Source organism: Physeter macrocephalus, chromosome 8 (assembly GCF_002837175.3).
Source record: "Physeter macrocephalus isolate SW-GA chromosome 8, ASM283717v5, whole genome shotgun sequence".
In the NCBI taxonomy this organism is placed as follows: Eukaryota; Metazoa; Chordata; class Mammalia; order Artiodactyla; family Physeteridae; genus Physeter; species Physeter macrocephalus.
The window spans coordinates 135,534,663-135,561,790 of record NC_041221.1 but is presented as its reverse complement, the minus strand read 5'-3'; the positions used below and the strand labels follow the sequence as shown (position 1 = coordinate 135,561,790).

The window sequence follows — 27,128 nt, the reverse complement described above, 5'->3', positions numbered from 1 at the left end:
ATGAGTTTGAGATACTGAGGACTAAAATCGAGGCCAGCCACCTTCCACAGCCAGCCTCCAAGGACAGGGAAGAAAGGAACCAATGTGGACATAATGTCAGGAACCTGGCAGAGACTACAGTGGTATCCTCACAAAAAGCCCTGGAGCTGATCCAAGCCACAACAATTCATCTTGACTGGAGAGAAGGTATTCATGGGGTGAGGGGGTGGAAGGCAGGTTTTGCCACCAGCACTCACTTCAGTTCAGTGAAAAGAGGTAAGAAAAAAGTGGTACATACAGACTAAGGGAAGTGTAGAAAGTGGGCTGTGTATGACAAGACTGTCCAGCTGGCAGGGCAGGGGGAGGGAGGAATCCAGATATCCCTGGAGATATATCAGAGGCTGGGGAGGAAGGGGCTACTGGACCACTCTCTGTTCCAGGCGAGATGAGTACATCAGTCTCATGGTCCAAGATCCTAGCCAGCCTCAGGTCTCATGAGAGGTACTCACTCAGTCTTTGATTCATCCTAGAGACCCCTTAGGGCCCTCAGAAAAACACTTGACTTCTTTAAACCCCAGTCCTCCTAAACTAATTAATAATAGCTAACCACTCCCATTTACAGACCACTTACCCATGTGTCAGGCACTGTGTTAACCCTTTAGAAGTAATATTTCATTCAAATCATTACCACAACCCTACAAGGTAGGAAAGAGAACCCCTTTCCTGTCAGAGAATCACCCACTGCCAGCTGCGTGAGGATGCAACTGCATTGACCCTTACCACTAAGAGGGAGTTACGTATTTAGGGCTATAACTTGAGCAGATTATCTCCTCCTTCCTCCAATACTTGGTCAGGATTAATCCCGTCATGTCTGTATATCTGTTTATTGCCTAAAGTTCCATTCTCCAGGCTATCCATCATCACCCACTCTCAGCCCCAACTGCACACGTACAAGTGTGCACATGTGTGAGTGCACATGTGTGTGTGCACATGCACAGGCACACATACAGCTAACCTCAGCTGGTATTCTCACTTTATTCTTCACTGAGAAAAACAGATGTTATCAAGAACTCCCTCACCTTTCCATCATCCACTCTATACACCAACCTGCACCTAAATCTGTATTTTCTGCTTTCCCTACTATTGGAATGGATGAGTGTCCCTGCCCCTGCTGAACTTAGGCTAGAGATCCCACTTGCCTTTTCAAAAGCTTTAACTCCCATAATTATACCACTCCCACCCGACTGCATCATCAATTTTTCCTTTGATTGGATTATTCCCATCAGTATACCAACACTCCTTTGACTCCGCAGGCTCTAATTATCATGCCATTTCCCTGTTCCTATTCAGATTAAGTAAAACTTTATGAACACATTGTCTTCATTCACTATCCACACCTCCTTGAATGCTATTTACATTGCCATATGCATTAACCTGGATTTTATTCCCACAATCCCACTAAAACTGCTCATCAAAATTCCCAGTAACTGATGGCCAAATCCAATGGACTCTTCACTAGTGCCATGTTCCTCAACCACCCAGCAGCATTTACACAGTTCACCCCTCCCTCCTTGAAACACTCTCCTTTCCTGGCTTCTTGTTGCGACACTCTCCGGGTTCTCTTCCTCTTCCTTACTCCTTCTCTGTCTCTTCTTGCTGGTTCCTTATCTCCTACCTCAATCCTATATGCTGGAACACCTCAGAGTTCAATCCTGGACAACCTTTTCTTTTCTATCTCTACCCTCTCACCTAGCTATTTTAAAATATCTATCAGGCAGTGATGCCCAAATTTACATCTTTGACCCAAACCTCTTCTCTGAGTACCAGCCAGACTCCTGTACAACTACTGATATATCTTGGATCTCGGATGTTTAATGGCCACCCCAAACTTATTACATCTAAAACATAGGTCTTGATAGTTCTCCCCATAAAACTGTCCCTCTCTCAATCTTTTCTATTTCAATAAATAGTACCTTCAAGTACCTAGTTGTGCAAATCCCAAATGAGGCTTTACGCTGAACCCCTAACCCTACCCTTTTTCCAACCCCTACATCTAAATCGTAAGCAAGTCCTGTTGCTGCTACATCCAAATTAAATCTCCAATTCATCCATTCTCCTTCACATACCATAGACTAAGCCACCATTATGTTTTGCCTGATCCACTTACATGACATTCTAATTGTCTCTGTGCATCTTTTTTTGTCCACCTTCCATCTATCCTCCATATATACAGCAACTAGAATGATCTTGCTAAACTACATTACATTAAATGACTCTCCCACCCCAAATCCTCCAAAGGCTTTCCATTACAATTCTCCTTAAATGAAGAACATTCAACATGCTCCTCAGAATTCCACATGATCTGGCCCCTCATATCTTCCCAATCTCATCTCATATTAGTCTTCTTCCTTCTCCTACCTTCTAGTCAACCTGATCATTTTCCTGTTTCTTGAACTTGACAAAGCCCATTCCTTAACAAAGCCAGAAACTCTTCTTGTTTCTTCTGCCTGAAATGCTCTAACCATAAACCTATAAAACTAACCCTCTGCATGACTAAATGCCCCTCATTCTTCAGGTCTCAGTTCAAACATCTCTTTGAGAAGGCCTTCTCAAACCATCCTATCTACAGTTACCTCCTTCAGGAACTTATCACCTTATTTCTTCCCTAGTATTTATTATAATCTGTAATTACCTTACTTGCATACTTATTTCTCTCTTTTCCTGCCTGCCAACCTCAATAAAGCTAGCATCTTACCTATTTTGTTTACTACTGTATCCCCAGTGCCTGGCACATAGGCACTCAATAGGTCTTTTGTGAAATGAATGAATGGAGTAAGTAAATGGTCCTGTCCTTGGCCCACTCCCTTAACTACTATGCCATATTATACCATGGTAAATGCTCAACCCAAAATGAAACAACTTGGATCCAGTTTGTCCCTTATCCCTCTAAACATAAGAGGATGACTCAAAAATCTGATTGTTCCAAGGCAAAAATAGAGATGTACTATGGAGAGATTGACAGGGATACAGACTAAAACCAGTGGAGATGGCAATACCTAACACACAAAGAGGAAGAAGAAAACCTGCTGAGAGCCAACCATACACTGAACTCAGGTAGTGCCAAGAGAATCCTCTGGGACAAGCCAGAGTCAGAAGACCTCTCCCAGGCTTTAGAGCCCACAGGAACTGAAGCTCTGGGTAGCAGTGTGGCCAGTCACACAACCAGCAGCTCTAATGGAGAAGCGGCCATGGATTAGGCTGAATGGACTAGCCCCATCTCTCTCTAGCCAGTGGTTCTTTTTTTTTTTTTAATTTACTTATTTTTATTTTTGGCTGCCTTAGGTCTTTGTTGCTGCGCGCGGGCCTTCTCTAGTTGCAGCAAGTGGGGGCTACTCTTCATTGTGGTTCGCAGGCTTCTCATTGGGTGGCTTCTCTTGTTGCAGAGCACAGGCTTTAGGAGCATGGGCTTCAGTAGTTGTGGCACTCGGGCTCTAGTTGTGGCTCGCAGGCTCTAGAGCACAGGCTCCGTAGTTGTGGCGCACAGGCTTAGTTGCTCCGCGGCATGTGGGATCTTCCCAGACCAGGGCTCGAACCCGTGTCCCCTGCACTGCCAGGCGGATTCTTAACCACTGCGCCACCAGGGAAGTCCTAGCCAGTGGTTCTTAACTTTGTGGGATCACCAACTTCTTTGACAATCTGATGGAAAGCTGTAGATCTTGTTCCCCAAAACAGAATTAAGTCAATAAGCAAAATATTATAACAATTTTGAAAATTAGCCCTGCCCTTTGGCCTCTGTTCCCATTCCAGAACTAAAGAGGCAGAAAGACACTGTGAAGTGGAATTAAAGGAGCACAGGATGAGGTACACTCCATGAGAAGGAAGTCACCACCAAAGGCAACCAGAGACTCACTGAGCTCACAGCACTGAACACCCACACCACCTTGTCAACGCCTTTGGGCTTCTGTTCAGACAGGTTTGCTGCTGGCTATAAATGCTGAGAAGGAAGAAGACATGTCCAGCATATCCTGGAGGCCATTCCAGGGCAGAGCCCTCAGAAACATTCCAAAGGAGAAAAGCAAAGAGGCAGGAGTGGGGACGAATATTCTTCTCTTATGGTGTGTCTACTACAGACCACATGGATGGCTCTGCTTTCTAGTATAAAAAGACAGGAGCAACAGACAAAGCAATAAGTGCTCCTACTGATGATCTATGGTCAGGTATTGGAGAAATCACTTCCCATAGTATTAAAACCAACAAATAAAAAGCTCCAAATTAATCAAGTTCCTAACTCAATATTCTTAAACCAGGAAAAAAAGTCTTATTCAGAAAATAAGACTTGGCTTAGATGTGAGAAAAGACTTCCTAAGTACTTTGAGATGCTGAAAAATGTATGTATATGCATGCTAGGGATGGAGGGAGGTTGACAGGGGTTACGACAACGAGATTTGATTCTTTCTTCGACTGTTCTGAGAAAATAATCATCATATAACCTGGGTTAATCCAGGTTCAGGCCTATCTGGAGAGATGGGGGAAAGTAAAGATCCTTCCCAGTTTGGGGTGACTATAAGGATGACAAATAGCTCCTTATCTATCATAATATAAAGTTGAATTTTCCAACAGCGAAAAATGCCCAAATCTGAATAAGCTACTTTGTGGGCTTGTGAGTGCCACATGGACAAGATGGATGACCTTTTGCCAGGTATATAAAAGAAAAGATCAGGTAAAAACTGGGTCTCTAAGGTAACTTTCTGCCTCATATCTAACTGCAAAATATTGTTAAAATAATAAAAATCCAAGGACTGAGTAACACTAACCCCACTCAATAATCCATGACTGATTCCCAATACTTACATGAATAGGCATATCTCAGAGATACTGAGGTCACTGTTCCAGACCATAGCAATAAAGTGAATATTGCAATAAAGCGAGTCACATGAATTTTTTGGCTTCCCAGTGCACATAAGTTACGTTTACACTATACTGTAGTCTATTAAGTGTGCAATAGAATTACGTCTAAAAAAAAAAGTAGGTACCTTAATTAAAAGATACATGACAAAAACCAATTACAATAGTAACATCAAAGATCTATTCATCAAAGAACTAATCACAGGATCACCATAACAAATATTAATGAAAAAGTTTGAAATATTGTGAAAATTACCCAAATGTGACACAGAGACATGAAGTGAGCAAATGCTGTTGGAAAAATGGTAGCAATAGACTTGCTCAACACAGGGTTACCACAAATCTTCAATTTGTGAAAAACGCAGTATCTACGAACAGCAACAAAGTGAAGCACAATAAAACGAGATATGCTCGTATTAGAACAGGGACAGTAAACTATTTGTAATAATCAGATAATATTTTAGGCTTTGTAGGCTTTATGGGGTGATTTTCCCAACTACTCAACTCTGTCAGTGTAGCAAGAAATCAGCCATAGACAATACCTAAATGAGTGAGCATGGCTATGTTCCAATAAAACTTTATTTATGGACACCGGAATCTGAATTTCAAATAATTTTCAGTCACGAAATATTCTTCTTCTTCATTTTCTTTCAACCATTAAAAAATGTTAACAACAACCTAGCTTCTGGGTCATACAAAAAAAGGCAGTAGTCCCAATATTTTGCTGCAGGCCATAATTTGCTGGTTCTTGTGTTAGATACTTCATGGCTGGTATTTATACTGACCTTTCAAACTGCACAATTCCAGCAGCCCCTGCAACCCCATGCCTCAACCTCCTTCTCCCTTACACAGGAAATAGGAAGCAAAAAAACTTGGTAATTCAAGGCAAAAAACAGAAAAATAGAGACTACGAATTGCCCAAAAGCAAATAATCTAAACTGATTATTAAAAAATAAGGCAACTCTTACCATTGGAGAACTTCTGAAAGCCTGTTTTAATATAGACTAACAAGAGGAAAAGTTGGTCTGAATTAAAGACTTTAAAATGCAATTTTATTGTTCACCAAGGAAGTATTACTGCAAAGCAGAAGGCCTAACAGGCCTGTTTTAATGAATAGATGACTCATCTGTAATCAGTGCATTAATTGTTGGGATTCAAATGGGTACTCTTAAAGTACTGGGAAAAATGGCTTCATTTTTAAAGCAGGTTAAGCATTCCCCCTACAGCCTTTTTTAAAGTATCAATTTGCTTTGCAAACTATTTCTTGCCAAAGACCATAGAAGTAAACATCCATAAAACCCTGACAGATTTATCACAAATTCTAAGCTATTAAATTTCAAAAAATTTAAAGCCATGTGTATCTGGGTAAGAAACAATACATTGTCATTACTCTCAGTATTACAGCGTCAATGCTGTCAGTCTCCCAGTACCTAGGGTTGACACTATACCTTGTGCCTTTTTTCAACCCTTTCAAATTATTTCGAAGCTTGTCCTCATCTTGGAGTTTCACTTCTCTTGCCCCAGTCTGGAGATTCAGCCGCACATGGGATCCTGCAGGAACAGCATGACCTAAAAGCCAAGAAGAGAGGAGGCTTATGACGTATATAGTACCTGGAGGGACACTGCATGTGAAAAATTCCTTCAAGTGAAGTGCATAGCACAAGTTATCTTGAAAAGATGAGGTAAACCCCGAGCATAAAAGAGTAATGATATAGCAAGAATTCAAGTTTGCTCAATTCTAGCAGGATCATAGCAAACTCCATGTTACACCAACCACTGTGCATCCATCAAAGAACCAAGGAGCCAGGGAAACACCACTCCAAGACAAGCTGTTCTGTTCCTGCCATCCCACTTCAGCAGGGAGTTTCTGTATCTTTGCCTAAAAATTAAAAGGGAACTTGAGTACCTGAGTGTATGCGTATAATGATCCACTTCTCACCTCAAACCCATCCAAAATGCCTCAAGGATTTTTTAAAAAGATATGTTCAGAGTAGAATGGGGAAACCTATCTCTGGGGAGGCTCCCTGAATTGGGGGTTAAATGATGCAAAAAGTGACACCCAGACTAGGAATAAAGGGAATCCCAAATAGATGGTGCCCTTCGTGCAAAGATTCAGACACAGAAACTGACAGGCCGCATTCAGGAGGCAGGGAGCAGAAGAGCTTGGAAAAACTGGAAGGGCTGTGGAGGCTACTGTCTTGATGTGCCATTGGAACCCCAGTTTGGGTAGGAAAATAAAGGTAATGGCTGAGGAAGTTGGTTCTGGGAAGAGATGAGGCCAAATACTGGCAAGAACAAGAAACTGGTCACTTCTATCCTGTTCCTATGATCATGGGGCAAAAAGTAACTTCTTTTAGCATTAATTCTATCTCCAAGGGAGTTCCCTGGTGGTCTAGTGGTTAGGATTTGGGGCTTTCCCTGCTGTGGCCTAGGTTCAATCCCCAGCCTGGGAACTGAGATTCCACAAGCCGCGTGGCACAGCCGAGGGAAAAAAAAAAAAAAAAAAATCCCATCTCCAAATGTATGAAAGGGAGAGATTATCTCACCTGGAGAGATCCAAAACCAACATAACAACAAGAGTATCTTCCCGGCTGAAGGCTAAGCAGGTCATCCTTGATTTTCCCTCTACTTTACACCCCATATACCCAATCTCCCAAATCTGGTGTTTCTCCTGCCATATGTCTTCTTTCTTCTTGAATGCATACCTTTCTCTCCGCCCTCCCCACCACTGCCCTTCTCTGAACCATCACCATCTCTCTTCTGGATACTGCCAAAGCCTTCTAACTGGCCTCTACTATCTCCTCTTACCTCCTAATCAAACTGTTCTTTACAATGAATGATTTTTTTTTTTAAACACAAATCTGACTATGTTATTCCCCTGCCTCTAACCTTTTGATGGCTTCCTACTGTTCCTAAAGATGAAAATTTTCATGCTGGTCAATGAGGCCCTTTTTAGTATCTAGCTCCTTGCCTGCCTCTTCAAACTTGTCCACTCCTCATTCCCCATGTTCTAGGCCACAATGGCCTTCTTCCATTCCATGAAAGGAACCATGCTCCTTCCTACCACAGGGCCATTCCACCTGCTGTTCCCTTCGCCCAGAATGCTCCTTCCAACCCCAGCCTCCATCTCTTTATCCTTCCAATCTCAGCTAAGAGTCACTTCTTCTCTGAGAGGCATCCTCTATTTCCCCAGACCAGATCTGGCTTCCCCCTAAAGGCTTTCACACAACACCATGACCCGTTTTCTTTCTCTTTCCTTCTTTTTTTTTTGACCACCCCATGCAGCTTGCAGGATCTTAGTTCCCCAACCAGGGATTGAACCCTAGTCCACAGCAGTGAAAGCACCTAGTCCTAACCACTGGACTGCCAGGGAACTCCCTGCCATGACCCTTTTTCTTTTTCTTTTTTTTTTGTGGTACGCAGGCCTCTCACTGTTGTGGCCTCTCCCGTTGTGGAGCACAGGCTCCGCGGCCATGGCTCACGGGCCTAGCCACTCTGCGGCATGTGGGATCCTCCCGGACCGGGGCACAAACCCACGTCCCCTGCATCGGCAGGCGGACTCCCAACCACTGCGCCACCAGGGAAGCCCGACCTTTTTTCTTAATAATACTTACCACAATCAATAGTTATATCTTAGTTTATCTTCAGGGTCTATCACATATGCAAGCATATAGTAAACCCTCAATAATTATATATTAAGTGAAAAATCAAAAATGGAAGAGAGAAAATCCTAGCTTATCTAGAGGTGTGTGGAAATGCCAACAAGGATTTTCACTAGGACACAGGACAAGTAGATTCATAATAATTCATAATAATTCGTAGTCATAGTTATTTTTAGTAGTAATTGTACTAATAACAATAATAATAATATCTTGAATTTTCAGACTTTTGAAATTAGAAATAAAAAAGAGAAAAAGTACATGACTTTAAAAGTTTCAGAACATAACAGGTTAGACTGTGCTAAGCTGGCCAAGGAAAAGACTAGGATCTCATGTGAATCCATTTATTTTATTTGGGGAAAATTCCAAAATTACTCCCTTCACATAAGCCACCATAGGGGGCAAGAGCAACCACAATAACATTAACTTAAAATACAGGTTTCGCTCATTTAAAATACATGAAGCCAGCCATGGCAGCAGTGGCAGAGGCAACAGAAAACACAGTATTTCAAATGTTTCCACCCCATTGGGAAAAAGGCCAAGTTAGAGAGTGTGATCTGAACTGCTTCCTTCTAGGGCCTCTCTGAAGGGACCAGAACACTGGAGAAGAACAGAACAGAGGCAAAAAGTCACCAGATACATGCAGGGATTGGGAGGTAGAGGGGAAGGGGACAAGCAGAAAAGAAGACAGGAATCCAGAAAGGCAAATAGGCCTGCAAAGCCTGTGGTGTCTATTTCCCTAACCCTGGCTCCCTGAGGGGGAAAAAAATAGGTGGTAGACTGCATCATTGTCACCAGTTCTGTTCCATCCACCCCCTTTACCATGTGACCTCACAGTCCCTCCTACTAGTAGTAGAGTGTACTTTCCCAACCTTTGACTTTGGACTTGGCCTGTGACGTGCTTTGGCCAGCAGGATGTTAGCAAATGTGCCACAGAGGTTTGAAATGTGCTTTTGTGTTTGGCTTGTCTCTTGGAATTTTGTATCACTGTGAGAAGAACATGCTCTACTAGCATTCTGATCCAAGAAGGATGAGAGACCCATGGAGCAGACCTGGACCCAAAGTGCAGATTGGAGATGAACCCAGCTGAGCCCAACCACGGTCAGCCAAGTCTAGCCTGTCTGCAGACATGTGAACAAGAATAAATGACTGGATACCTACCTTTTTAAACTTTTTACTTTGAACTACCTTTAAACATACACTTGCAAAAATAGTATAGAGAGTTTCCATATATCATTTACACAGCTTTTCCCAATGTTAATATCTTATATAGCCATAGACAGTTACTGGGAAATTAATATCAGTAACCAAACTAAAGATCCTTTTCAAACCTTACCAGTGTTTCCACTAAGGTCCTTTTTTGTTCCAGGATCCCATATGGCCATTGGTTGTTATTTCTCCCTAGTTTCCTGCACTCTACAACAGTTCCTCAGTCTTCCCTTGTCTTTAATGACCCTGATACCCTCAAGAAATAAATACTTATCAGTTACTCAGGACTGTCTGGTTCTTGTCATGATTAAACTCAAATCATGCCACCTTGACAGAAGAACAACAGAAATTATGTCATGCTCTTCTCAGTGCATCATATCAAAAGGTTTGTGATGTCAACATGTCTTATACTGGTGATATTGGTCTTGATCAACTAACAAAAGTAACCTATACTGAGCTTTTCCACTGTGGTAAACAAAAATCATGGCAAATTACCAAACTGTAGAAAACAGTCTGGCAGTTTCTCAAAATGTTAGACAAAGAGCTACCATATGAACCCAGCAATTCTTCACCTAGATGTATTCACGAGAGAACTAAAAACATATGTTCACACAAAAACTTGTACATGAATGTTCACTGTAGCATTATTTTTAACAGCCAAAATGTGGCAACAACCCAAATGTCCATCAACTCTGAGAAAGGAACAAACAAAATGTGGTCTATCCATTCAGCAGAATACTATTCAGCCACTAAAAGGAATGAAATACTTCAAATCATTAAACTGTATCTCAATAAAACTGGAATAAATAAATAAAATACACAGTAACTTTAAAAAAAGGAATGAAACACTGATATATACTATACCACGGATGAACTTTCAATGCATTAAACTAACTGAAAGAAGACAGATACAAAAAGTCACATATCATATGATTCCTTTCATAAGAAACGTCCTGAATAGGCAAATCAACAGACATAATAAATTAATGGTTGTCAGGGGCTAGGGGAAGGGAGGAATGGGGAATGACCACTAATAAGCATTGTTTCTTTTTGGGGTGATGAAAATGTGGTGATGGTTACACAATACTGTGTGTATACTAAAAATCCCTGAATTGTTTAAAAAAAAAATCATGGGGGAAATATTCTGAGATTATACAAATCCTCTTTTTCCTCAAACCTTTGCACACCATTAGAGGGAACCATTTGCAACAAGTACCACTGTGGAGACGGTCTAATAGCAATTTTCTACTCCCCTCCTTCCTTACACATTTATTAATTGAAATTTCACTACAAGGAAAAACTCTTGCTCCTCCATCTACTTAATTATTTACTTTATCAATATGTTCTCATGGATATTTTATTCTATGAGTTATAATCCAATATTATCATTATTTTGTTGCTCAAATTATTTCAGCTTTGGCAACTAGGAGCTCTTTCAGGTTAGCTCTTGTGTTCCTTTGGCAAGTCCCTTTCCCCCATCATTTTCTTTTTTCAAGTACTTCCTTACTTTCTGGATCCATAAGACGCTCCAAGTTTACCTTGCATTTTCCTTTTCCCAGCCCTGGAATCAACCATTTTTCAAGGAGTCCTAGTTTTTTATTGAAGAACAGTGTTTAGAAACCATGATTTGCATGACAGGTGTGCTCATTACTACTAGGTTGTCATTGCTTCTAGGCTCTCTCTGGGTCAGAGATAAGAAATTTATATGTGTGTATACATATACATATATGCACATATACACATCTGTATTTCTACATCTATTTGTCTGTGGACCTCTTAAAAACTACAAGTTTATACTGATACCTCAGATTCCAATCAGCCCCACAGGGTTCACCTCCCCCATTTCCTTATTTGCAACTTCTTTCTCCAATAGTGAGAAAACTGGTTCTTTTTACCTGCAATATTATATTTATTGTTCAATACTAGTACACATACAAAGTAGTTTCAAAATTGCTAACCCATACCCCTATGAGAAACACATTTGACAAACTAGATTACAGCATTTACATACAGCTCCTTTGTCTTTAATTTTACAGTATCTAGTCAAAGTATCATTTCACAAGGTCACTTAGGTTAGTTCCATTCTTCCCTACCCCCATCAGCATGATTATGTTATCAATTTGTTTCATTTGTTAGTGTCTGTGTTCCACTTTGTTGTTTCCATTCCTCCACATCCTGGTTGGTTCAATTTTTTATTTGGGGGCATCTGAAGGGTACATGAACTATTACTACAGTTCTAAGAGTCAAAGCTATACAAAAAGAAATTACTGTTGTTTTAAAGCTGAGTTTTGAGTGGTTTGTTTATTGTGGCAATTCATTCCAGTGGTCCCAAAACAAGGAATTTAAAAGTGTCCAATATAAAAAAGAGTTCTTTTTTTCTGAAATTACATTATTTCTATCTTTTTAGTGTTAAAATGTCCTTTTATAAAATGAGATAATGATGATGGTGGATGATAGTGGGTTGTTTCTATGTTAAGGCCCTTAACTCAGCAAAGTAAAGAAATTGGCCTTTGGTCCCCCAAACTTTCTTTTAAAGTTTTCTGGTCCATGAAACACCATAGTCTAGAAACCACCCATCTATTCTACCAACATTCCCTAGGACGTTTGAGAATTATTCCCATGGTACACTTTAAATGACTGAATTTTATGGTATATAAATTTTATCTCAATAAAGTTGTTTTAAAAATTCATTTCTTTGTATAAAGCAGTACTTCTCCTTTTGAATCCCGGGACAGCAATTAGGCTATCAGATATAGTACAAGGTGACAGCAAGTATTCCTAGGGGCCAAGAAAAAGCTAAGTTCAGAGCCTAAACACAAACCCAGAAGGATAGTTCTAGGTAGGGTAGAAAGAAGAAAATGAGCCTAGAAAGCCTGAGGCCATCAAACACCTAGGCAAGAGGAATACTGGTAGAAGGGCAGGTAAGAAATATTGATCCAAGATGCAGAAGCCAACTCAAATGCCCATGGGAGGCAGGCAAATAAGAGAGATGAGTGAGGAAGGCCATCTGTAAGACAACAGGGAGTGGTGAGGGCTGAGAAAAAAATGCCCCCTCTGAAAGAATTCAAATTTTAAAATACAAAAGCTAAACAAAACATATCTATATATGGAATTCAGCCCACAGCCAATTTGTGACTACTGGAAAAGATGTTTAACCTACTGACAAATCTTGCCTGACTCAGTATTTGTCCCAACTCACCCAAGTGCCCAGTGATTAGAAACTTAGCCCTCCTGGGCTCAGAGTGGCAGCATCCTCCTTGGGTAGTGCCCACAGTGAGCCTGCTGTGCAGTCTGACTGCCCTGCTTCAGCGGAGACAGGGCCAATTGAGATGGATGCCACAGTGCCCTGGTTTCTGCGTTGGCATCAGATGCCTCGGGAGTTATATGTCTTTGGGAGGTGTCTCTGTAGGCTTTTGCCTGGAAACCTCCCCCTCCAGGGACTTCTAGGCTCTTTCAAGTCAAACCTGGACACAATGGCAGAAAATCAAGGGCTGCCGCGGCACAGCCTGCTCAGATGAGAGCTGGCTGTGCGACCACGAGCACTGGAACTCTACTACCCACTCAGCTCTTTCTTTGAGGGCCAGGTAAATTCAGGCAAATTCCTTTTTACTTTTTAATCTTCATGCCCTTATGTGTCAAATGACAAGAATCTATCGTGTCTGCTTTCACTAATGTGTTAGATTGTTGTGAAGAATAAATGAGAAAACACTGTGTCAGTGCTCAGAAGAAGTTAAAAGTGCTTCAGGAAACACAGCCCCAAAAAGGTAAATGTCAACCAGAATGAAACAAAGACATTTTATTTATCAAGTCCTGTAGGTATGTGTTAACAAGAGTAAAAATTCCCAATTGTGCCGAGTTTCTAAAGGGCAGGGACCAATTACTTGTGCCCACAGCTCAGGCTCAACTCCAGGCACACAGTAGGCCACCAGAAAGGTCAGCTTGAATGCCAGCCCCCTGGCCCCCACTTCCAAGACCAGAAAGAATAGGAGGAATACGGGACAGGAAGCAATGCCACTCACCTCCAAGCTCCTAACCAGGGTGGTCAGAGCTGAGACTTTACAAGCACAGTTGCCATGGCTACCACGGCCCTATCCTCCTGCTTTTTTATTCAAAAACCCCAAACAAGCCCTGGCAAGATCCCTGCCTCACACAAATGAGCATCTATCCTGTCTCCAAGGCAGGACTTGAACTGAACCAGTAACAAAAAAATGTGCACAAACCTCTCTATGGTGCTGAACCCTGAACCAATGCTTAATGTTTTTTGAAGGGAAACACAAATGGAGATCTTTTTTGTAAGCAGCCAAACACAGAGTGAACCAGTCTGTACTGTCATTACATTTATGCATTTTCTAAAAGGACTAAACAATGGCAAAATGAGAAAAAATAAAAATATTCAACAAACTGATTTTTTACTCTGCTGCATAATCTACAGTCTGGGCAGGTCCTTAGAGGAGTTCTCTGTCATGGCTTCCAAGCAAGGGTGGAAATCCATCACCTGCATTAAAGCCCTTCAGATCAAGAGACTCCACAGTCTTCCTCTGGGAACAGCTATCCTGATAGCTCCCACCACATTCCAGAACTACCCTCCAAAATTTTATCTGCTGTGACCTAACCAGTGTCTCCTTTCCAGTTCTCAAGGAGGACAGATGACAGCTGGGCACCAACCTCTGCACACAGAATTTACAACAGCAGTGCTCTTCAAGTACAAGGACTAGCAATGCTACTTGGAAGATTTCCTCTGTTACAGTTGGAGAGGTACTCTGAACAGCCATCAGGACAAAGGCTCAAAGTAACCATATCCAGGACACTGTGAGCCTCTTTCCACAACTGGCTAGTCAACAAGCATTTACTGAGGATTAGGTAAGAGCCTGCCTGCTCTATTCTAGGCATTCTTTCTACCACACTTTACTGGGTACCCACTGAAGAAAGCCACCTGCTGTGTTGGGCACTGGGAAAGATACCACATTAACAAAACCAATAGCTGCCACTGAGGAATATGAAGTAAACGAGGAAGAGGGGTAACAATATTTAGAGTCCTAAGTCCAGAGAACAGCTTTCAGGCAAGCAAAGAAGTGGGCATATTCAGGGGACAATGAGTAACTCCATTTGAAGCTCAGCATATAACAGGAAGAGAAGGAGCCAAGAGGCTAGTTAGAAAGCTATTATACTTGACCTAATCAGATATAATCAAGCCTGAATGAGGGGAATGAGTAGGTAATGGGAAGATGGAGTAAGGGATGACAGTATTTTGACCAGAAAAACTTAGGAATTCTATCTGACAGGGGTCAGTCCTCCTTCCCTCAAAAGTACCAGACCTTTAAGCACGTACAGTGACTCCTCGCACCAGCCCAGGAGACCTGTCAGAGCCCCACAATTTAGTAAATCCACCAGTAAAGGAGAACAGGGGAGAAGGGGCAGAGGGGCTACTTTCACCTAGAGTCTCAGGATGGGTATCCCACACCTGTTTCCTAGCCCACTGATTGCCTCAGTTCCCCTTTTATCTCTACCCTCAATGTGTTCCATGTTCCTCTTTAGCTCAGAAGAAGACCCAGTGAGACAAACAGATATAGCACAGCCCCTTAATCAGAGAACTTGAGCTTTCACATCCATGCTGGGAACTGGTTTTCAATAACCCTACTGATTGCTATAGTTTACTAGTTCCTGCCATTTCTTTTTTTAGAGATATAGTCCCCACCCACACCCGACTCTCTCAACCCTACAAAATGTTAAATATATTCAGATTTCAATCCATTTTCAATTGTGCATACATATATCTGTTGGGGATGAGGAGACGGGGGAAAGACTTGAGAAAATTAGAGGGATTTCCCTGGTGGTCCAGTAGTTAAGAATCCATCTTCCAATGCAGGGGACGTGGGTTCGATCCCTGGTCAGGGAACTAAGATCCCACATGCCACGGGGCAACTAAGCCCGCTCGCCACAACTAGAGATCCTGTGTGCCACAACCACAGAGCCCACGCACTCTGGAGGCCACACGCCATGACTATAGAACCCACGTGCTCTGGAGCCCACGTGCCACAACTAGAGAGAAGACCGTGCACCACAACTACTGAGCCCATGCGCCGCAACGAAGAGCCTGCGTGCCACAACAAAGTCCCAATGCAGCCGTAAGTAAATAAAAGAATGAATGAATGAATGAAAAGAAAATTAGAAGAGGAAAGGAATCATTAAGAGACCAAAGGCCAGGCAGTTCTTCCAGCTCTAAAATCCCACTTAGGAATTATTGAGTCAAATAAAACCACATTTTGAAAAGTCTCACTACAATTGAAGTTAACCATAAGATACTGGCAATGAGTTTCACTTAATAATGAGAAGGGGAAAAACAGCAATTGGGAGTGAAGGAGTTAAATGTGCCCCTTTCCCAGGGGTCAGGGACCTTAGTTCCACTACAGCTCATTTTCTGGAGAAGACTCGGGGATTCTAGAGTGCCTGCATTTCCCACCCAGGCACAATTTCATTAGCAGCTGATTAGCAAGAGTGGCAACCATTTCTGACTCTTGTTTTTCATAATATTTATTGGTTAATTGACACTTTGAACACAAGTTGACTGAGAACCAAATGAAAGTGCTAAAACCATTAGTCAAATTTAAAACACAAAGATTGTATTCTAAACAAACCCTTTGTTCTCATTCATTTTCCTCAAACAGAAGTCATAATTTAATAAGAGGGCTAAGAAAGCAAAGTGCCAAGATATTGTGCCGTAATTTTTAATCCTTTTTTCCCCCACCACATCAGTCCCCAGGGTTCCTGACATCATAATTGGTTGTTTGTTCTCTTTTACAACACCTGTTACCTCCACAGCCAAACATAGTTCTGTGAATTGTTTCAAAACAGTACCAGCTACTCCTGACCTCTACAATTTCCCCAGTACCTGACGCAAAAGCCCCTCAGTTTGGATGCTCCCTGCAGTGGAAAGAGAGGAAATCCATAAGTATGAGGGGAGCAAAATTCCTAGGGCCAAATTTCTCTCTAGATAAGTTCTAAAGGATGGGACTCAACTCCCTTCCTTTTTGAGGGAGAGGGGCAGAATGCAAACCAGAAGGGGAAAAGATGCAAATGGAGCAATAGATACAGTGTAGAGAAGAGGCAGTCAAGGAAACAACTGGTCCCAAGTCCTTGCCCCTCATTGTGAGAGGGCCTCCCTTAAATGTAGGCAACATGGACAACAAAATGAGGTTAGTTACCTGAGCCTTCTTTCAGCTATCAAAATGTAATGACAATCCCAACTTGTTGCCTCTTAAAGTTTTGGATCATGAGTATTAAGAGACCTACTAAGCAGTGCTGTACTTTGCTTTCTTCACCTGCACTGCTAGTCTCACCAGAAGGAGCTACAGCCTCTAGCACTTGGGTGACCTGGGCAGTTATCCAGTCCAGTGGTAGAGGGCACAGGCTAAGGAAGACCCAGGTTCCAGGTCCAGTTCTACCACTTAATAACTTTGAGACCTTGGTAAAATAAGCTCTGTGGCCCATGTACAGAACGGGGCTCAGAGTACTCACTTCATAGAGTTCACAGAGTTCACTGTAAGGAATAAGAGATAATGCAAGTGGGATGCTTAGGGTTGATCCAGAGTACTCTCAACAATGGTGTTTGCTGGACTCTTGTCTCTCTCTGACTTGTTCAGTTTTCCCAGCTATGGGACAGGGACCATTACAGATGGTTAGACTGAGTGTTAAGCTCTCAGTACATACTTAATTGAGCTCTGTAGAGGATAAGTGAGTACATGATTTTTATAGAATTTTCATGTCAGATTGCCTCATTAAGGCTGCAAGAAGTTCAATAACAATGAAGCCTACAGGGCATCCAAATTGAGAGGGAAGCCAGTTAAACCAGGCTTCTACCACACTGAAAAGACGCACTACAGCCTTCCTTAGCTGGGGCCAGCAGTAGGCCAACCAAACTCATGGAGCAGTCCTACCTATCCTATTCCCCAAGTCAGAACAGAAATTGGAGGCCATAACCAGCAGCATGACTTAAGCAAACATGGGGAGGATTTAAATGAGAACAACTGCGAAGCCAGCAACAAGGGAAAAAGGTTTCAGGTTTCCGATAAACTTAATTCAAACACAGGCTCAAGCCAGTTTTTTAACAATGCACCATAAGGCTTATAAAAGCAGCTGCCCTGCTCTGGCTTCATGTTCCTCGGGGAGAGGTCTGGATGTTCCAGGCCACTGGGCACATGGTTGGTGCTTCAGCAAACCTGCTAATATGTACACTCCTGACAAGCAGCCTGCTTCATACTTCCAACTCGTCGTCACAACAGCTGATGCTGCCCCCAGCTCTGCCTCCCCACAATACTCCCAATCCTAAGCACTTAATGTTAACTCTGCAACTGTCACTTGATTATATACACTCTACCTGCTATACACTCTGAAGTCCCCTACAAGTACCCAGGCAGTGCTTGCAAGTTCTGGCCTTGGTGCTTACTACCATTTATGAGTGGATTCACTCCCTACTGAGTGCTTCTGGTCTGGATTCCTTTTGATAGAAATGACCTCACAAAAAGCCATTCCCAAGACACCCTCTTTCCACCTGCCATTTCAAATTTATGAGAAAAGGCAAACCCTTCAGAACTCCACGGACACCAGCATCGTGAGCTAGAAGGAACCTGAGGAGATCATGAGACCTAATCTCCACTGGAAAGATACATGATCCCTCCTTGTGCCATGCCTCCTGCCATTGCAGCCTGGCAAAGCATCCCCAAGGACAATTCTGTTGGCACTCTCCTTAAAACCTTCAGTGGTTTCTTTGCTACCCTCCCAAGTACCAATACTCCTGCTGGTGTTCAGATCCACCTAATACAGCAAAGTCCCTGCTTAATATTCTCTGCCTTATCTCCCCTCATCCACAAATACCCCATCCTCTGGCCAAACTCACCCACGCTTTCTTTGGTCCTTGATACTGCCTCTTTACTTGCTTTTACTCTGTCAAATTAAAATCTATTTTTTAACGGCCTAACTCAAACAATTCTATGCAGTTTTATACACTGTCTTCCCTTCCTTTCAACCTTGAGTGTCTTGCTTATTCCTCTCAAATGGCACTTCCTCTTTTCATTTTTTCCTACTCAATTGGGTTCTTTGATATTCATTCAACATATATTTACTAACCACCTACAATATGCCAGGTTTTAGGGAAATCAAGGATGAGACATGGCCTCTCTACACTTAAGGAAATCACTGGTCTGGTGAGGGAAGCAAATCCATAAAAATATGATACTTGTCAAATTTTCCCCAGTAGGTGAAATTCTCCTTGAAGTCAGGACCTCTTTATATTCCTACAGTGCTAAACGGAGTGTCTGGTAGTAAATGTCCACTGTGTGTATGTTCCAAAACAAAGGTAAGTTAGCTTTATGGGAAGAAAAGCAAATAATTTCCTCTTTCTGAAATGTGGGGCAAAGGGATGTATTGCTGGAAAGACAGTCTTTAACATGGGATCATGGGAAAATAAAACCTAATTTAATAAATACAACACTTATTTTAAAATGTGTTTTAATTCCACAGTATCATTCCTCAACCCACAAGTTAAATGAGATAGAGGTACAAAGACTAAGAATTGCACAAAGAGGGACTTCCTTGGCATTCCAGTGGTTAAGACTCCACGCTTCCACTGCAGGGGCACGGGTTCCATCCCTGGTCGGGGAACCAAGATCCCGCATGCCACGCGGTGCGGCCAAAAAAAAAAAAAAAGAATTGCAGAAACAGAGAGCAAGAGATCAAAACAGAATGAGAGACCTACACTGTTGGTGGGACTATAAGCTGGTACAGCCACTATGTAAAACAGTATGAAGGTTCCTCAAAAAACTAAAAATATAGTTGCCATATGATCCAACAGTCCCACTCCTGGCCATATACCCAGACAAAACTATAATTCAAAAAGATACATGCACCCTTACGTTCATAGCAGCACTATTCACAGCAGCCAAGACATGGAAGCAACCTATATGTCCATCAACAGATGAATGGATAAAGAAGATGTGGTACACACACACACACACACACACACACACACACACACACACACACAGGAATACTACTCAGCCATAAAAAAGAATGAAATAATGCCATGTGCAGCAACATGAATGAAACTAGAGATTATCATACTAAGTGAAGTAAGTCAAAAAGAGAATGACAAATACCATATGATATCACTTATATGTGGAATCTAAAATATGATACAAATGAACTTATGTACAAAACAGACACAGACTCACAGACATAGAGAACAGACTTGTAGTTGCCAAGGGAGAGGGAGTTTGGGGTTAGCTGATACAAACTATTATATATAAAATGAATAAACAGCAAGATCCTACTGTATGGCACAGGGAACTATATTCAATATCCTGTGATAAATCATAATGGAAAAGAATATGAAAAAGAATGTACACATATGTATAACTGAATCACTCTGCTGTACAACAGAAATTAACACAACATTGTAAAGCAACTAAACTTCAATTTAAAAAATTTTAAAGAAAAAAAATGAATGAATAACCAACAACAATTTAAAAAAAAACAGAATGAGAGAGAAGCATGGTTGAGCTCTTAACTGTTAGTAAACCACACACATCAGACTTCACTGTGGACTTCAGAGTATTATCACCTCTGATTACAGCCTTCGGTGGATGAACTATTGGTCGTAGCTCTCCAAGTGCTCTTTATCCTTAAACTTTCAAGTATTCCCAAGTCCACCAAACAGAAGCAAAAGAGATCTGGTGGCTAGGAAGGCAACAAGAAGAACTATGTCACCTGAGAACAGTTGGTGAAGACTCTAAAATTGTATGTGAAATATTTAAGTATACAATTACATTTTTCTGAGAAGGTTTATAGCTTTTACCAGTTTCTTAAAGAGGTCTGTAAATCACTCTCCCTACACACATATAAACATGCATACCTTGGAGAGCCTGTAGGCCAATACTGGGAAGGCTACACAGCAACAGGCATTCTAATACACTGTAGGTAAAGATACAAATTAGTGCAATGTTTTTGGTCATCTGTCAATATCTATTAAAACTGTAAATGTTCACTTCATTTGACCCAGCAGATTCCACTTGTAGCAATGTATCCAATAGAGACATTCACCGAAGTACACAACTGATATATTGATAGAATGTTCATTACAGCATTTTAATAATTGCAAACAACAAAAAACAATATAAAATGTCCCTCACTAAGGGATTTACTACACAATGCACTTTATGCCTTCAATGGAACACAACAGTCTCCAATAAGGAGGAGGGAGAATTATACTGACATAAAAAGATGACTAAAACTAAACAAAAAGAACAAGCTGCAAATACATGATTTCATCTTTCTTTTTAAAGAACATATATGTTAATGTGGCAGCAATACAGTTTTTAATCTATCCAAATCCTCCCATTAAAACAGACTCAGTGACTAGATAGCAAACCAACCCTATAAGCAACATTTGTATCAAAACAAAGTGAAAAGACGCCTACAAATCCCCAAACAGAAGTGAAGCAGGTGAAAACAAATCACCAAATCTGCTAGAGCAATTGAGCCCCACTGAACTCTCAAATTTAATCAACCAGTGCTCCCTATTAGGACAGGGAGACACTAAGAAGACACTTCTAGAACGGAAATCAAAAGCAGAACTGGAACAATAGCAATACAAGAAAGAGAAGATCCAGATAAAAGTGCTGGAAGAAAACACAGCCAGGAATCCTCATAGAGCAAGCTGCCATGTTGAAAACAACAGAAAGGGGAGCACTGCAAATTTTTTTTATTAAAGATAATTAAAGCCATGCTTCTTTTCTAATTTTCTAAGAAATCTAACTTCACATAAAAATGACCTGAAAAAAGTAATGAGCTCAAATCCTATACAATAACGTTATTATAAAAAAGAAAAACAGAATGAGAGGAATAACATCCCTATGGATAATGAAAGCAAGCCAGAAAAACATGCCATGAACAGATCAGAACTGCAACTTCCTATTTCAAAATGAGCTAAACACATTTTGATGATACAAGATATTCAAGAATAAAAATAAGAAGAGGTACCAGAACTCAATGAAAGTTAGAAATAAAAGAATAATCACAACATAAAATGCTTTAAAATAATAGAAGGTGAAAGGAGAAAAATTTGAAAAACCAAAAATGAAGGAAAAAAAGTAAAATTTATCAGAAACTGACAAAGACAGACAAAAAAAGATCCAACATTAAAGAAGAAAACCCAAAAAAGGAAAGAGAATACCAAAAACTATAATTCAAGAAAAATTTCCCCTAGGGCCTTCCCTGGTGGTGCAGCGGTTACAACTCCACGCTCCCAGTGCAGGGGACCCGGTTTGAGCCCTGGCCAGGGACCTAGATCCTACATGCTGCAACTAAGAGCCCACATGCTACAACTAAAAGAAAAAAAAGATACCACATGCTGCAACTAAAAAGATTCCGTATGCCACAACTAAAGATCCCACATGCCACAACAAAGATCCCACGTGTGGCAACTAAGACCCAGCACAACCAAATAAATAAATAAGTAAATAAATATTTTTAATAAAAATTCCCCTAAAATAAAAAAAACAGTTTTAAAAAACTATGTATTGGGACCTCCCTGGATGTTTAGTGGTTAAGAATCTGCCTGCCAATGCAGGGGACACGGGTTCAGGCCCTGGTCAGGGAAGATCCCACATGCCGCGAAGCAACTAAGCCCATGCGCCACAACTACTGAGCCTGCGCTCTAGACCCCTCGAGCCACAACTACTGAGCCCGTGTGCCACAACTACTGAAGTCTGCACACCTAGAGCCCATGCTCCACAACAAGAGAAGCCACTGCAATGAGAAGCCTGTGCACTGCAACGAAGAGCAGCCCCCACTCACCACAACTAGAGAAAGCCTGCATGCAACAACGAAGACCCAATGCAGCCAAAAAAAAAACAAAACTATGGGGCTTCCCTGGTGGCGCAGTGGTTGAGAATCCACCTGCCGATGCAGGGGACACGGGTTCGTGCCCCGGTCCGGGAAGATCCCACATGCCGTGGAGCGGCTGGGCCCGTGAGCCATGGCCACTGAGCCTGTGCGTCCAGAGCCTGTGCTCCGCAACGGGAGAGGCCACAACAGTGAGAGGCCTGCGTACCACAAAAAAAAAAAAAAAAAAAAAAAAAAAACAAAAAGAACTATGTATTGAAAGAACACTGTGGGGGGAAAAAAAAAAAAAAAGAAAGGACACTGTGTACCTCAGAGAATATTGACCAGGAATGTCTAACAGCAAGATATATTTTACCAAAATTATTGGATTTTAAAGGGAAAAAAATAGATCATTTGGGCATCTAAGTCCAAATTAAGAAAATTAGTCTTATCAGTGTTTCTGACAGCAAAGCCTACTGCCAAAAGAAGATAAAATAACATATTTAAGATACTCAGAGAAAAAAAATGTGAACCAAGAAGTTTATATCTACCAAAGTGACTTTTGGGTATAACGACCACAAACTTATCAATACCCAAGAACTCAGAGAATATTGTTTCAATGAACCCTGCCTGAAGAATCTACTAGAAAGCCCACTTCAGACAACCAAAATAACTATAAAGAGACACTGTCTTTAAGACTGATGTTAAGTATCAAATATATATAATTATGCATAGAAATAAGACTAAATGAGTGTTAAAATGAAGAAGTATATAATGGCTATATGCTCTGACAATACAGACACAGTACAGCTGTTTACAAATGATGAGCAAACACACGTGAAAGAATGTTTTTAACTTTTTTCAGAAATCATATCAGGGTAGTAGTACTGCCATTCTGAAACTGTTATATGTATAATAGGACACAGGACAAATGAGTAATTATTAGATATTCTAATTGTACACTCTCCTATATCCCAGAACCAGAATTCTTAGTGTGAAAGAAAAGATATAGATGTAATATCAAAGAGGCTAAATAAAAATTCTGTACTCCTGAATATGAATATCTGCTTGAATACATGAAGTATCTTAACATATATATTAGCTCTTGTCAACTGAAAAACCTAGAAACAATGACCAACGCAGTAGCAATAAGCTACCCTAATGGCCAGATTATAGTCTTAAAACATCATTTCCAATTAAAAGAAACCAGAGCTTCTTAGAGCAATGGCTGATTCCAGTCCTAAGCAGGAAATAAACAACATTAGCCTAGACTATCCTGTCACACCAGACGGCAAAAATGCTACCAATAACTACTATGGTAATATCAAAAGCACTTTGGTTCAAATGACCAAAGACAAGACGATTTCAGTTTCAGTAAAAATAGTAATTGCAATGGGTTGAAACTTACTAAACGTTCTTAAAGGAAAAAAACTTAATCCCCTTCAGAGGAAGCCTGGAAACAACTCATTACCTTGAAAACTGAGAAATCAGGAAAAAATCAAGCATTTATCCTGTCTTTCCTTTATGAACTATACCACTGGATAACCAAATCGTGCATGAGGGGAATTATCTCTTTATAAAAGTTTTACAGCTAAAAGTAAAAAGGAAATGATAGGTTTGAATATCGCCATCTTGTAACCCCACAAAAGGAGAGGCACTCCCCAATACAAAAACTCAAACCTATTTATAGTATTGTGAAAAGGATGGAACCTGAGTCTGATTGAGCCTCTGGATCCAGCTGACAATTTGTAAGAAATATTGAGGTCTGAGAATCATGATGAACTGCATCATGAGTATGAAAGCAGCAAAATTCAATCCGGGAAACGGCCTGAGTTCTTCAACAGAAAAATTGTAAAGATAAGGAAGAGAAAAAGGAATAACCTGTGGATTCAAGGAAACTTAAAGGATATAAATTTTTTTAATGGGAAACACTTTAGAGTTTAGGGTGTACACCTGGGTAATATACTATGTTAAAATGCAAAGAAGCAACTACTGTAAAAGACAGGATAACAGATACATTTGGTGGGAAGGAGATGTTGCAGCTGGGATGGAACACAGGAGGGGCTTCTGAGGTGCTTGGTAAAGTTCTATTTCTTAACTTGGGTAGGATTTCACGAGTGTTCCCCTTGTAATTCATTAAGCTTTACATTTTTATTTAATTTTCTGTATCTAATTTTATAATACAAATTGTTTACGCTAAATGTGTGAATGAAAAAAATTAAAACAATAAATAAATAAAAAGAACATATTAATATATGTTTTCTCTGGTGAAAAAATTGGGACTTAGAAGGACTTCTACTTCCTATGATATACTACATCTTATGATTTTCTAATGGTGAGCATGTATTACTTTTAGTACTAGAAAATTAAATAAAGATTTATTTTAAAAAGAAAAAAGGAAGGGAGCTGGAAAAAACCAAACCAATCATTTGACATCTCTTACTATAGGTTGGCTTCATTTGGGCTCCCTTGAAATACACCGTTATAACTGGGATCTATCTATAAATTACATATCAGCAACACACACACACATTCTAAATTGAGAAATAATGACTCAAGAGTACCTCATAAAGACCCTGAACCAAGATGGCAGAGTAGAAGGACGAGCTCTCACTCCCTCTTAAGAGACACCGGAATCACAACTAGCTGCTGGGCAATCATCGACAGGAAGACACTGGAACTCACCAAAAAAGATACCCCACATCCAAAGACAAAGGAGAAGCCACAATGAGACAGTAGGAGGGGCGTAATCACAGTAAAATCAAATCCCATAACTGCTGGATGGGTGACTCACACACTGGAGAACACTTACACCACAGAAGTCCACCCACTGGAGTGAAGGTTCTGAGCCCCACATCAGGCTTCCCAAACTGGGGGTCCGGCAATGGGAGGAGGAATTCCTAGAGAATCAGACTTTGAAGCCTAGTGGGAATTGATTGCAGGACTTCGACCGGACTGGGGGAAACAGAGACTCCACTCTTGGAGGGCACACACAAGTAGTGTGCGCATCGGGACCCAGGGGAAGGAGCAGTGACCCCATAGGAGACTGAACAAGACCTACCTGCTAGTGTTGGAGGGTCTCCTGCAGAGGCAGGGGGTGGCTGTGGCTCACGGTGGGGACAAGGACACTGGCAGCAGAAGTTCTGGGAAGTACTCCTTGGTGTGAGCCCTCCCAGAGTCCGCCATTAGCCCCACCAAAGAGCCCAGGTAGGCTCCAGTGTTGGGTTGCCTCCGGCCAAACAACCAACAGGGAGGGAACCCAGCCCCACCAATCAGCAGTCAAGTGCATTAAAGTTTTACTGAGCTCTGCCCACCAGAGCAACAGCCAGCTCTACCCACCATCAGTCCCTCCAATCAGGAAACTCGCACAAGTCTCTTAGATAGCCTCATCCACCAGAGGGCAGACAGCAGAAGCAAGAAGAACTACAATCCTGTTCCTGTGGAACAAAAACCACATTCACAGAAAGAGAGACAAGATGAAAAGGCAGAGGGCTATATACCAGATGAAGGAACAAGATAAAACCCCAGAAAAACAACTAAATAAAGTGGAGATAGGCAACCTTCCAGAAAAAGAATTCAGAATAATGATAGTGAAGATGACCAAAAAGAATTCAGAATAATGATAGTGAAGATGATCCCGGATCTCGGAAAAAGAATGGAGGCAAAGGGCCCTCACTAGGGTACTGTCATTGCCAGCAGAGGCTGTTCCTTCCTGCTGTTACTTGGAGGTATGACTCATTCATTCATTCCACCCTGCCTCCCCCATCCTTTCATGGAGAAACAGGACTAAAATCAAACGGGTAAAAGCCCTGGGCCATCCCTGTCTTCCTGTCCCTTGTCTGCCCAGTTGACACCCACTGGTGACTTCTAGGGCACTGAGGAGTGAAAGCGCCTAGGGCTGGAGAATAGCTCTGAGTTGGGTTTGTGACTCTTCCCTCTCCCTGCCTCACAGGATTGTGACTCCCCAGCCCCTGCCCTCAAAAGCTTCAGACCCCTCAGGTAGCAGCAGGACCTTGTGATCTTGGCCCCTTGCAACTGAGATGGTTTTGCATCTTTCCAGGAGAGCCTCAAATTCTTCTTCCAGGTTGTATCGCCCCTGAGTTAGCATATCCCAGGCTCGCAGACTCAACACAGCAGGGTGGGAGACAGCTGGGCACAGAGGGGGAATTCCGTTCAGCATGGGCTCTAAACCCACAGAACTGACAAAGCCCCTGCTTCCCCACCCCCTCCTCAGGCTTCTGCGAGCACATCCCCCAGCCCTGTATCCCTGACTGTTCCACACTGAGGACAGCAGAACTTTTCTCCCCGTCTTCCCCTTCCTGTCATTATCCCACTCCTCCCTTGAAAGGTTCTCCCCAGAGTGACACTGGACAGACAACCTCTGTCCCTGGGGCTGGAACCATGAGAAGGAAGCTCAGCACTCCTACACAGTGTCCCTGAAGATAACTGTTTTTATTAACTGAATTATTATGTTTTTTTCATGGACCAAAATTTTTTTTG

General features: G+C 41.6%; 1 protein-coding gene across 7 annotated transcripts in view; it reads right to left on the bottom strand.

Annotated features, from left to right (window-relative positions):
* Positions 1-27,128, bottom strand: part of SIL1 (SIL1 nucleotide exchange factor) — a 248,443-nt gene that overhangs the window by 58,070 nt on the left and 163,245 nt on the right. For all 7 annotated transcript variants that reach the window (XM_028493286.2, XM_028493282.2, XM_028493285.2 and 4 more), the window contains one exon: positions 6,333-6,453. In XM_028493286.2, the coding sequence (XP_028349087.1) occupies positions 6,333-6,453 (121 nt within the window). The remainder of the gene's footprint in view (positions 1-6,332; positions 6,454-27,128) is intronic.